This window comes from Paramormyrops kingsleyae, chromosome 20 (assembly GCF_048594095.1).
Source record: "Paramormyrops kingsleyae isolate MSU_618 chromosome 20, PKINGS_0.4, whole genome shotgun sequence".
Taxonomy (NCBI): domain Eukaryota; kingdom Metazoa; phylum Chordata; class Actinopteri; order Osteoglossiformes; family Mormyridae; genus Paramormyrops; species Paramormyrops kingsleyae.
The window spans coordinates 20829057-20841441 of record NC_132816.1 but is presented as its reverse complement, the minus strand read 5'-3'; the positions used below and the strand labels follow the sequence as shown (position 1 = coordinate 20841441).

General features: G+C 52.1%; 1 protein-coding gene across 9 annotated transcripts in view; it reads right to left on the bottom strand.

Moving 5' to 3' along the window:
- The window catches only part of pgs1 (phosphatidylglycerophosphate synthase 1), a 30793-nt gene that overhangs the window by 9719 nt on the left and 8689 nt on the right, over positions 1-12385 (bottom strand). For 8 of the 9 annotated variants that reach the window (XR_002839295.2, XR_002839294.2, XR_002839293.2 and 5 more), the window contains 5 exons: positions 10703-10780; positions 9951-10050; positions 9018-9207; positions 8564-8742; positions 4259-4720 (listed from right to left, as the gene is read on the bottom strand). Coding sequence is in view for 5 of the 9 variants with exons in the window: in XM_023820340.2 (XP_023676108.2) it covers positions 4259-4720; positions 8564-8742; positions 9018-9207; positions 9951-10050; positions 10703-10780 (1009 nt within the window). In the remaining 4 variants the exon portion in view is untranslated. Of the gene's footprint in view, positions 1-109; positions 1405-4258; positions 4721-8563; positions 8743-9017; positions 9208-9950; positions 10051-10702; positions 10781-12385 lie in introns of those variants that run through there. The other variant, XM_023820342.2, reaches the window with a different exon arrangement.

Genomic DNA, 12385 nt, shown 5'->3' with positions numbered 1-12385 from the left:
GTAATTTTTCAGGCATTTTCCCTCAAATTGAAAAGAATTTAACTCTCAAGTCAGTCAAATTGGTCCTTCCTTATGTACGGCATTCCCTTGATCAGAACCTGCACGTCTGCGGGCATTTAAACAAGCAGGCAGGATGGGAGACACCTAGCGCCCCCCCCCCCAAGGAGAATTCAGGCATTGTCCATGTTAAAAAAAGCACATCTGACCCCATAGCTACCATTTCAAGAGCATGCTTTAACAGGTCCTTTAAACAGTTTAAGCTGAGGTTTGGCTGCTCCTTTGTGTAATTACTGCACTCTTAATCATGTTTAATGCACTGCATCAGTCTGTTCCGTGAATAAGCAGCTCAAACAGTGCCGCCCAGCACAGGCCCGAGGTGATGCCACATGATCAGTGACCTTGTATACACACTCACTGCCTGCCAGAAAAGCTGTTGCATGTTAAACTGATGGTTACTCTTGGCTGCTCTTATGGAACAATCAGTAATGTCTTAACCACACACACACACACACACACACACACAAATACATGAGTGTGCTTGTATACACCATACACGCATACTCACACTCATCTGAACCATCAAATTCTGCAGGAAATTCACCCAGTCTTTAGGACAGACAGGAGTCACTGGGATGTGAAAAGAAAAGTAGGCACCCCCGAAAGCAGAGCTTGTCCGACTTCAGCCTTGGATGTAACCAGAAAATACACAAGAAATAGTTCCTGGGGCAGTCAGAGGCTTAGTGGGCTAAGTAATCAGAAGCTTGCTGGTTTGAGCTCCAGCCTCAGCAAAATAATCACATGACTGTGGGCCCTTCAGCACATTGCTGAATGTTGGCTGACCCTGTGCTGTGACCCCCAACCTACAGAGCTATAGATTTTGTAGGCGAAGAGAAGAATTCCAGTGTACGTGTGCAAACAAATAAAAAGGATGAGGATAGGATTATCTTAAAACAGCTCACTGAGTACACGATGGTCTGCCCATCTCTAGAAATTGATCTACAGATGTAACAATCAATCATGCTGAGGTGAGTTTCCAGAGAAAATGTGAATAAGGAAATTCCGTCCTCTTTGCAATAAGCAAAGTAATCATTGTAAGGGAGGTCCACATACTTATGGCCATATAGTCTATATTCAGCTTCTTCAGCTTCATGCATACTTTTTACAGCACCTGCAGAAAGGCACTTCCTTATTGAAACTGAGAGCACATAAAGGCTCAACAGCAACAAAACAAGCATGCAGTGACTCCTCTGAGTCGGGCCTTCTGACTGAAGTGCGTAAGCGAGCGAAGGCCTGTGGTCTTCGTTTGGGCTGTGTGCAGCCTTCCTGAAGTCTTCATTTTGGAGCCAGGCGTCATGGGCTTTTTTTTAACCACTTGCTGAGACGCAGAAATCTATTTTTCGGTTTCTGTGTGAACAATGGAGATCTTTTATCAGTGTTTCCTTTTGAAAGAAAGAAAGAAAAACTTTGTTCTAAACAGAATTGCAATATATGGATTTTAAACCAAAAAGAAAGCATATTGTTTTACAGTCAGATGTCACAGTCAGCCACACAATTCACACCTCACTGAAAAAAGCCATCTTATAGTCAGGGCTCAAATACAAAGAAAGATTTTTTTAAATCTGTGACCTATGAACAAGCAGGGACAGCAAACAAACAGATACAGATAACAGGACTTTATCGTGGCAAGTCTACTTCCTGTCTAAAAGGAAATCTGACATTTCTCCAAGTTATGGGAATTATTCTACTAGAGTTCTTATCCAGTCCCTCTGACCACTGCGGACAGTCACATGGGGGAGGGGTTTTGTGTTCATTCTGCATTTTGACCACAGGCAGCAATGGGATCAGCTAGCTTGGGCATGCAGAAGCATTTAGGAGCTCCCCTGACACGAGACATCACCGAGGGCCAGGCAGCCGGGCTCAGGATGGACCGAGACCGCAGCTGAAAGGTTCAGGGGTGCCAGGAGTCACACCTGAGCCCCCAGGGTCACCTCTCCATGTATGGCTGTAATAATGAAATCAGAGTGTTCCTGGCACAAACTGTTAAGTCATGAAAGACAAAGGTATGGCAGGACAGAGGCAGCGGAGACAGAGGTGGTGTGTGTGTGCTGATCTTTTCCAGGAACACTGCTCTGTGCTTTTAGTAAGCCCTCTCCAGTCAGGGAGAAGGCTCCTCCCCTTCCCCCAGTTCCCCACCCCCTCAAGTCCGATCCCATCCAGGCAGTGAACACCCCCCCCCCTCCCCGAACCGAAGCCCCATTCCAGTAAAAGGAGGCTCCCTGGCGCCATGGTTACTGACAAACCTGCAAGCATCCGTGTGCATGCCAGTGCCGGCTCAGCGCGCGTGCCAGTGCCGGCTCAGCGCGCGTGCCAGTGCCGGCTCAGCGCGCGTGCCAGTGCCGGCTCAGCGCGCGTGCCAGTGCCGGCTCAGCGCGCGTGCCAGTGCCGGCTCAGCGCGCGTGCCAGTGCCGGCTCAGTGCGCGCCAGAGACCACGGTGTGACGAGCGCCATTTTAAGAGCTACCTGCACGCCACAGAAAGGCAAGGGTGCTGGGCAAAGCGTTGGTGAGTGAGCGGCATACAGTCCCAGAGTGGCAGAGCTTCTACTCCAACCAACTTTCTCTGCTGTGGTTGCTCACTGCTGTCATACAATGACGGTCCCTCTGCCTGCCTGCCTCTCTCACCTCCCAGCATGCGGCCAAACCACGGCCCTGCCTGGACTCTGGGTCAGCATCTGAGGGCTCTTAATGGCCATCGACTGTTCCCGGCTCCTCTGAATGCTCCACTTTGCCTCTCTGTGTGAAACGGCTGCGGCGTTTACTAGAAATGTCCGTCTGACTTGACTCGGCTAAGTACTCAACTGTGCTCTACCCGGCCTCCGCACGCTGGCGGCCGCATGAAATCGAACGCCGCCTGTGTCACTTTTTTCCTTCAGAGAAACATCTCTCATCTTCCTAATGAGCTTCCCATACAGAACAACCCTTTGGCAGGAAAGATAACCCAGGTGTCCCTGACGAGCACGGAGCACCAGGAACTATTCCAAAGAACAACAGACAAATGAAGCAGCCTGTGGCCGCTATTGGCATAGGGCCATGGGCCCTGACACACTAATTCACAAGCATGTGGAACACCGACTCCACAAGCGTGTACCAGGGAATGTCACAGGTTCCTTCTGCAGTTTGGTTCTAGATACAGCCAGTTACTTTTCCTCAGATAACAGGACACTGCTGCGGCGGAAGAACCGGTACCATGCTACCCTACAAGTGGCACGCCCAGAGCACACGCCAGCGCGAGCAGGACACAGCAAAGCACCATAAATAAACCTCATTTGCAGATTATGACGGGAATACTCGCAGCAGCTGAATATAATTAAGGGAGGCGGAGGGGGGGTTCACGTCTGCCTGCTGCTTACACGCCTTGTAAAAACATGCCGTGAGAAGAGTCTACTGCTTGGGGCTGGGCCACCTGGTTGGAAAAGACAGCAGGTGGTGTAGAGGTGCTGGACTCAAAGGAGCAGGGCTGATGATAGTGTAAGGTTGTAGGTTTAAGTCCCAGGAGGTGCCCCGGGCTGGGAAATACACAGCAGCGCCCAGCAGGGGGCAGACGCTCGCTCAGCAGTCAGCCACACTATGGAAACCAACTGCTGACATACTGCCTTAGCAGAAACACAAGGCAGAAAAAAACAGTGTTGTGCATGTCCCTGTTCCAGTGTTCTGTGGCGTTACCCCAGGGCCCGGCTGTTCCAGTAAGAGGAGCAGGCAGGCAGTGTTGTTGATCGGCTCGGTGGGTGGTGGTGGTGGTGGGGGGGGGTTTCATTTCCTGTAAGCCAACGGCCAGCAGCACTCGTGTTTTCTTAGGGTTGTGTCGGGCTGGAAGGAATGCTGAGCCCCTGACGGGGCTGGACGAGCTCCAGGGACAGAGGGAGATGGAGAGCTGGCCTCGGGAAGCCGAGGAGGGGGCTCAGGGGGGTGTAATGCAAAGTGGGTAATGAAGGACAGCAGGATGGAGGGACTGGCACATAGAGTTCCCTGCTATTGTTGGGGAAGAGGACGCACAGAACTGGCTATAGCCAGGCCAGGCACACGTCCCGGGAAGCACTGCTGGGAAGACCCCCCTGGGAGACGGGGGGAGACGAAGTATGCATCACTATATGAGTGGGTATCAGTTGGGGGACTAGTTTCACACTGCGGCTACACCATCAAAATTAAAACAATCAATTGCTACATGCAACGGGGCTGTCGGAGACCATGCGCTAGACTTACCCTTGGCATGGAAGGTCCAGTCCTGACGGTGGTACTCCTTCAGCCGGACCCTGTGCTGCTGGCCCCTCTGGCACACCTGGTTGTAGAACTGGTGCGCCAGGTGGACGTAGGCTGCAGGGATGGCACCGGCCACACCCTTGGCCCCGAAGAAGCCATTGACCTCGGGCGACGCCATGAGGATGTGGTAGTCGGCATGGGTGGCCAGCACCAGCCGCATGTAAGCGCGTGTCAGGTTGAAGTAGCCGGACGTAAGGTAGACGGTGGCATCCTGGCCGGCCTCGGTCAGCAGCCTCACCGTGGCCTCCTCATCCAGGTGGATGCCCAGCGGCTTCATCTGCACCAGCGGGAACACCCAGGTGTCTCCGTGGGCCGCCGAGTCTGCATCTCGCTGATGGAGCCCTGCGGTGTCCACCACCTCCATAATTCTGCAGCGCGCTGAGGCGGAAAACTGGGCACGGTTACCTAGGGGAAGAGCAGAGTAAGCAGGAGTCAGGGGGGACTGCAGGAACAAGAGAGTTAGCAGGAGGGGGGCAGGGCCCAGGGTCTAAGGAACTACAAAAAATGCACAGGGGGAGGGGGAGTGGGCAGGGCCCAGGGTCTAAGGAACTATAAAAAATGCACAGGGGGAGTGGGCAGGGCCCAGGGTCTAAGGAACTACAAAAAATGCACAGGGGGAGGGGGCAGGGCCCAGGGTCTAAGGAACTACAAAAAATGCACAGGGGGAGGGGGCAGGGCCCAGGGTCTAAGGAACTACAAAAAATGCACAGGGGGAGGGGGCAGGGCCCAGGGTCTAAGGAACTACAAAAAATGCACAGGGGGAGGGGGCAGGGCCCATGGTCTAAGGAACTACAAAAAAAGCACAGGGAGAGGGGGCAGGGCCCAGGGTCTAAGGAACTACAAAAAAAGCACAGGGGGAGGGGGCAGGGCCCAGGGTCTAAGGAACTACAAAAAATGCACAGGGGGAGGGGGCAGGGCCCAGGGTCTAAGGAACTACAAAAAATGCACAGGGGGAGTTGGCAGGGCCCAGGGTCTAAGGAACTACAAAAAATGCACAGGGGGAGTGGGCAGGGCCCAGGGTCTAAGGAACTACAAAAAATGCACAGGGGGAGGGGGCAGGGCCCAGGGTCTAAGGAACTACAAAAAATGTACAGGGAGAGGGGGCAGGGCCCAGGGTCTAAGGAACTACAAAAATGCACAGGGGGAGGGGGCAGGGCCCAGGGTCTAAGGAACTACAAAAAATGCACAGGGGGAGGGGGCAGGGCCCAGGGTCTAAGGAACTACAAAAAATGTACAGGGAGAGGGGGCAGGGCCCAGGGTCTAAGGAACTACAAAAATGCACAGGGGGAGGGGGCAGGGCCCAGGGTCTAAGGAACTACAAAAAAAGCACAGGGAGAGGGGGCAGGGCCCAGGGTCTAAGGAACTACAAAAAAAGCACAGGGGGAGGGGGCAGGGCCCAGGGTCTAAGGAACTACAAAAAATGCACAGGGGGAGGGGGCAGGGCCCAGGGTCTAAGGAACTACAAAAAATGCACAGGGGGAGGGGGCAGGGCCCAGGGTCTAAGGAACTACAAAAAATGCACAGGGGGAGTGGGCAGGGCCCAGGGTCTAAGGAACTACAAAAAATGCACAGGGGGAGGGGGCAGGGCCCAGGGTCTAAGGAACTACAAAAAATGCACAGGGGGAGGGGGCAGGGCCCAGGGTCTAAGGAACTACAAAAAATGCACAGGGGGAGTGGGCAGGGCCCAGGGTCTAAGGAACTACAAAAAATGCACAGGGGGAGGGGGCAGGGCCCAGGGTCTAAGGAACTACAAAAAATGTACAGGGAGAAGGGGCAGGGCCCAGGGTCTAAGGAACTACAAAAATGCACAGGGGGAGGGGGCAGGGCCCAGGGTCTAAGGAACTACAAAAAATGTACAGGGAGAGGGGGCAGGGCCCAGGGTCTAAGGAACTACAAAAATGCACAGGGGGAGGGGGCAGGGCCCAGGGTCTAAGGAACTACAAAAAATGCACAGGGGGAGGGGGCAGGGCCCAGGGTCTAAGGAACTACAAAAAATGTACAGGGAGAGGGGGCAGGGCCCAGGGTCTAAGGAACTACAAAAATGCACAGGGGGAGGGGGCAGGGCCCAGGGTCTAAGGAACTACAAAAAATGCACAGAGTCAGGGGGAGGGGGCAGGGCCCAGGGTCTAAGGAACTACAAAAAATGCACAGAGTCAGGGGGAGGGGGCAGGGCCCAGGGTCTAAGGAACTACAAAAAATGCACAGGGGGAGGGGGCAGGGCCCAGGGTCTAAGGAACTACAAAAAATGCACAGGGGGTGGAGGCAGGGCCCAGGGTCTAAGGAACTACAAAAAATGCACAGAGTCAGGGGGAGTGGGCAGGGTCTAAGGAGGGGGGCGGAACAGGCACATAGGGGCACTGTCACATACCGGTATGTTACTGGAACGGACACACACATACATAAAACTTTTTTGTTTTCCACCATCAATCTCAGTGCATTGACCCCTAAAGCCCATAAATTAACTGAGTGGGAAAAGGCGCAGAGAAACACGAGACACCAGGAAAGCCAGGAGGCGTGGCGACAAGACGCAAGCCAGCCAAACCGCAGGAAGGGTGGCACGCCCGCCCCGGCACCTCCTGACCCAGCCCAACCCATCGCATTCCCTGGGGTCTCCTGTCGGGAAATGCAGATAAACAAGGGTGTTGCCCAGAAACAGATTTGCACCGGGGGTGGTGTCACAAGGACACTTTGATATCCAGCCACCAGAGTCCATAACACACACAGCAACAAGCAGTTTACTGCATAAATAATCACGGCACTGCCCTTCAGCCAATCAGAGACCACCACAATGAGGTCACAGCCTGACGACCCGCAGTGGGATGGGGTTAGGTCAGGTCAGCTGGGGGCTAGCCCCTCCGAGCGAGGCTGGGTTATATATAGTAACTCCGCCCACCCCCCGGGACCCAGCGTGTACAGTAAAGGCAGCCGAACAGGAGGCCAAGCATCGGTTACTGGCACTGAGGAGGATCGGGTTTCGCCTGCTGTGCTGGAGTGAGCGAGCGAGAGCGTGCATGTGTGAAGGAGAGCAGCTGGCTGAGCGAGGCCGGAGGCGGGGCCTGTGCACTGCCATACACACTAGGGCTGCAAGGTTAATCATCTTTAAATCTCGATCTGGATTCACATGCCTATGCAATCTCATTCCTACACCACTGCCGTGTTCGCATTTTCGGGAAGATCCGTTGTTTCAAATCAAGCACTACCTTCTTCCATAAGCAGTATCAACAAATGACAGGACTGCGTTACACCGCATGATGGACTGTACACAGGAAGAGGGGGCAGATTTGAAAAGAAAAATCAAATTTGAAAAGAAAAATCAAATGTGTGACATTGTGAAAGAATAAGCTTCAAAAACATGAACAAAATGTTCAGAAGACCCTTCTGGTGACAGTGAGGAAGATGAAAGACAAACTCCAGTTCAAGAAATGTCGTGCTTGAAGCAAAAACAGGGTCACATTCGCTTGTGTAGATTTTTTTTTTTTGTTTGAAGGTGTTATAATTAAGTGCAGATGTGGTTTAAGTTCATGCATTTCTAGTTGTTAATGACCTGCTTGTTAAAACCCAGTTCTGTAAAGTCTGGGTGACAATCCCATTTTAGTGACAATTACAGCGTTTGTTCCGTCTTCATAAAGACGATATGAAATGCAAATAATATGAAACAATCATGAGAGAAATCTCAAAACTGTGCAGGCCTAATACACACAGAAGAAGACACTGACTCACGCACTGACCCACACACTCTGACTCACACACACACTCACTCACCATGCAGCAATCAGCTGTGAATTGATCAGATCCGGGATGAATGAGTGAGAGGGGCAACACTTACAGTAAAGCTCTGGGAGCCTGATTAAAAATTAAGCAGAATCCGGGATGCAGGGCGTGTGGCTCTGCCTGAAGGATGCTGTCACACCTGCTGCACCCATCTGTCCCTACACTGCTACCCGGTGACATCTGGGCCTGTTGTGCAGCGCATGCCCGCTTCTGCACGCCACTCATCATTGCCACTAATACCAAGAAATGCATGTCACACAAACTGCCAAAGATGAGAGATGTATGGATAAACTGCAGAAAGCTGCAAATGTCAAAGACCTGACTCGAGTAAAACCTTATATGCACAACCCCAGAGCTTGGTCAGAGGAGTTATAATTGTCTCATCAAAAATGTCAATATAAAACAATTGTAAAAACCCATGGCAACACTGCTGCAAACAGGGGGTATTTCTGAGCCTTCAAATCTGACACCGCCTACCTTTGTACGGGTGCACCATCCCCTCCTCCATGTGCACGCTGTCATCTGGCCCCAGTTGCAGCGACACGTCACTCACGGCGCTCACTAGTTCAGCAAAGAAGTCTGCCACCTGGTGGCAGTCCTCCAGCAGGACGTAACGGTCCTGGCGGTTGGTGAAGTACGAGTCACTTAGGTTGGCTCTGCAGAAGAGACAAGGACAAGATGCTCAAGATATGACACGGTAGCATTCCTGTCACTCTTGGGATGGCTACAAATTCCGCGGACCCCTGAAGGGAGGACGCTCTGCTACAGAACGTCAGCCAAACAAACGGAACAGAGGGGTGGCCTGTCCCAAGAAGATGCAGGAAGAGCCTGAGGATGTGCATGTCACGTTCATAAAGAGGTACAGGGGCATGAGAGAAAGGGCAGCATGGCAGGGGGGCAGGTGAGGGCAGAGACCCAGACAGATACAGACCCGCTGATGATGAGGCTGTCATCAAAGAGGTAGACCTTGATGTGCTGCACGCCAATGGTCTCATTGAAGCGCTCAGGGACGAGCAGGCGGAGCAGTCCCCGCAGATCGGGCGTATGGTATAGGGCGACTCGGGTCTGCTGTGGGAAGCGGCGCAGCAGGGGCAGCAGGATGGAGCGAGAGTTATTCGTACCTGCAAGGGAGCGAGAAGTGCGGGCACGCTGAATTCACATGCTACGTCGCCAACATGGCACAAATATCCGACACACATGCTGGAAGGCCCGCCCACTCGCAGGATTGGCCTATGGTAACGGATGTTGCACCAAGGTGCCACCGGGTCATTTAGACACGCGTCGGGCGCTTCATTTCGCTCAGTAAGAAACAGCTGATCATGCTCCAACGCTCATGGTGCTGCACCTCTGCTCTCAGCTCCTACTGCCCCCGCACAGCATTTGCACAAAACCAGGGAATGGGGGGGGAGGGTAAGCAGCAGCAAATAAAAAAATAATGCAAACCAAACCCTTCAGCAAAGAACAGCTGAGAGCAAGTCAGCATCACGACATCTCCACCATATGCAGAACTAGATTAATGCTAATAAGAACTGTAACATATTTCCAGATATTACAACCTGAATGCAGATAACCCTCAAGGAGAGAATCCGCAGATAACCTCCCTGGAAGCATGAACCCCCCTGGCACCATTCCTGCACACGGCACTACGCCGGTATTTCCAGCCTCCTGTTTCAGCTTCCAGTTCATGAGACAACCTGTGGGTCTGAGCACCACGGCAGACGTGAGAAAGACAAAGAAGGTATGGTCCAGGGCACGAGAAGAAGGTGAGCAGAGAAAGGCGTTACCAAAGCTGACCCCACCCCTCCAGCCACACGGAAGCTAACTGGGAAACGAGGACGGTATTAACCGCTGGCAGAATCCGCACCTCGAGAGCCGCGAGTGTAGTCCAGCAGGATGGAGACGCGGAGGCCAGAGGTGCCAGCTGTGTCCTGTGAATGCTCCAGAGCCTCCTGAAGGCAGTCTACCTGCAGAGCCCCAACGAGCGGGGTGGGGCGAGTGAGGAGGTCACGGCATAAATACAATTATCCTAATAATAATTTCTACAAAACAATACATATTATAAACAAGGCATGGCAGTGGGAGTTCTGGAGTTTTTGTTCCTCTCCGTTCATTTATTTTTTTGTCTTCCCTTTTCCCTGTTTTTGTATTATTCTATTTTAATGATGTAATATATCACAATACACCCTTGTAAAGCACTTTGGGGCAACTCGTTTGTGAAAGGCACTATATAAACTGAACTGAATTGATTTGAACTGAACTGTGAATTGAAGTGAAGCAAACTGAACTGTGAATTGAAGTGAAGCAAACTGAACTGTGAATTGAAGTGAAGTAAACTGAACTGTGAATTGAAGTAAACTGGACTGTGAATTGAAGTGAAGTAAACTGAACTGAAGTGTGAAGTGAACTATATGCATGTTGCTAGCCTGAGGCCATGGACTTAACCTTAGAGGCTGCTGGTTCAACAGCCTGAAGTGTATTAAATGGTAAAAGTCGCTTTGACTGAAGCCACAGAATGAAAACAGAAATCTCCAAACACTGCCAATGGAAAGGATTCATGAATCTGGAGAACTCTCAGTTCCATCTCAGCCAGGTAGACAGCACCCCAGCCAGTCTCACCAGGTCCTGTTCCAGGGGTCCCGTCCCAAGATACAGTGAGGCCATCACCACCCTGCTCTTGGCCGTCTTAATGCGTGCCTGATTCAAAACAGAAAAAAAACAAACAAGAAAAAAAAAACAGAAGCAGGTAAGTAAAGCGAGACGGCGAGTCCCGCTGAATCCAGCGCTCTAATCAATGGGAATCCATGGTGAATGCTGTCGCGCACAAACGCATGTATATCATTTCAGATCGATGGGCGGCTGGCCGTTGTGAGGCCGCCACAAACGCATTTCCCGGCTCACTGGGTCCTATTTCTGACTGTAAGCTTCATTGATATAGAAAAAAAAAATAAAAAGAAAAAATAAAAACGCCAGCCAGTCGTCTCGCCTCAGGGAAGAGTGTTCGGACTGGGCCGGGGCTAAATGGCATCCAGGAAGAGGCCAGGCGCCTCTCAGAGAAACACGGGTCCGTTTGGCACAGGTCAGAACACGCCGGTACAGATGCAAGCCCACTGGGATCCACTTTACCTCCCCCCCCCCCCCCCCAGCCTGAGGCTGCCAGTCTGCATTAGGATGTAAACACTGTATTTCCCGAAAATGTATCAGATATTTAAGTCTGACGGACAGCTGTTACACCCAGGAGGCTTCCTGCCCCAAGCCGTATACTTCCTGGGATAGGCTCTGGGGCACCATGACCCTGAAACAGAGGAAGAGGATGGAAGGACGGACGTATGGACGGATGGATGAACATTAATGCTGAGGAGGCATCCTGCCCCAAGCCGTATACTTCCTGGGATAGGCTCTGGGGCACCATGACCCTGTAACAGAGGAAGAGGATGGAAGGACGGACGGATGGATGAACATTAATGCTGAGGAGGCATCCTGCCCCAAGCCGTATACTTCCTGGGATAGGCTCTGGGGCACCATGACCCTGTGCAGAGGAAGAGGATGGAAGGACGGACGTATGGACGGATGGATGAACATTAATGCTGAGGAGGCATCCTGCCTCAAGCCGTATACTTCCTGGGATAGGCTCTGGGGCACCATGACCCTGTAACAGAGGAAGAGGATGGAAGGACGGACGTATGGACGGATGGATGAACATTAATGCTGAGGAGGCATCCTGCCCCAAGCCGTATACTTCCTGGGATAGGCTCTGGGGCACCATGACCCTGTGCAGAGGAAGAGGATGGAAGGACGGACGGATGGATGAACATTAATGCTGAGGAGGCATCCTGCCCCAAGCCGTATACTTCCTGGGATAGGCTCTGGGGCACCATGACCCAGTGCAGAGGAAGAGGATGGAAGGACGGACGTATGGATGAACATTAATGCTGAGGAGGCATCCTGCCCCAAGCCGTATACTTCCTGGGATAGGCTCTGGGGCACCATGACCCTGTGCAGAGGAAGAGGATGGAAGGACGGACGGATGGATGAACATTAATGCTGAGGAGGCTTCTCAATTATTTAAAGGAGAAGTTAGCATATATGCAATATATGTATTTGCATATATACACATGTACCCCCTGTCAGAATTCACCCTCACCCCTGTGTGTACAGAGCATGCATATTGCTGCCATCCAGGCCTGTACCGTAACAATTCTTAAGCTATAGTTTCTGACATGGTGCGATGCCCAAGATAACAGACGAGCAACACTGTGTGTCCTACAAACCCGACAGTGCGCGAGAAACACTGGAATGCTA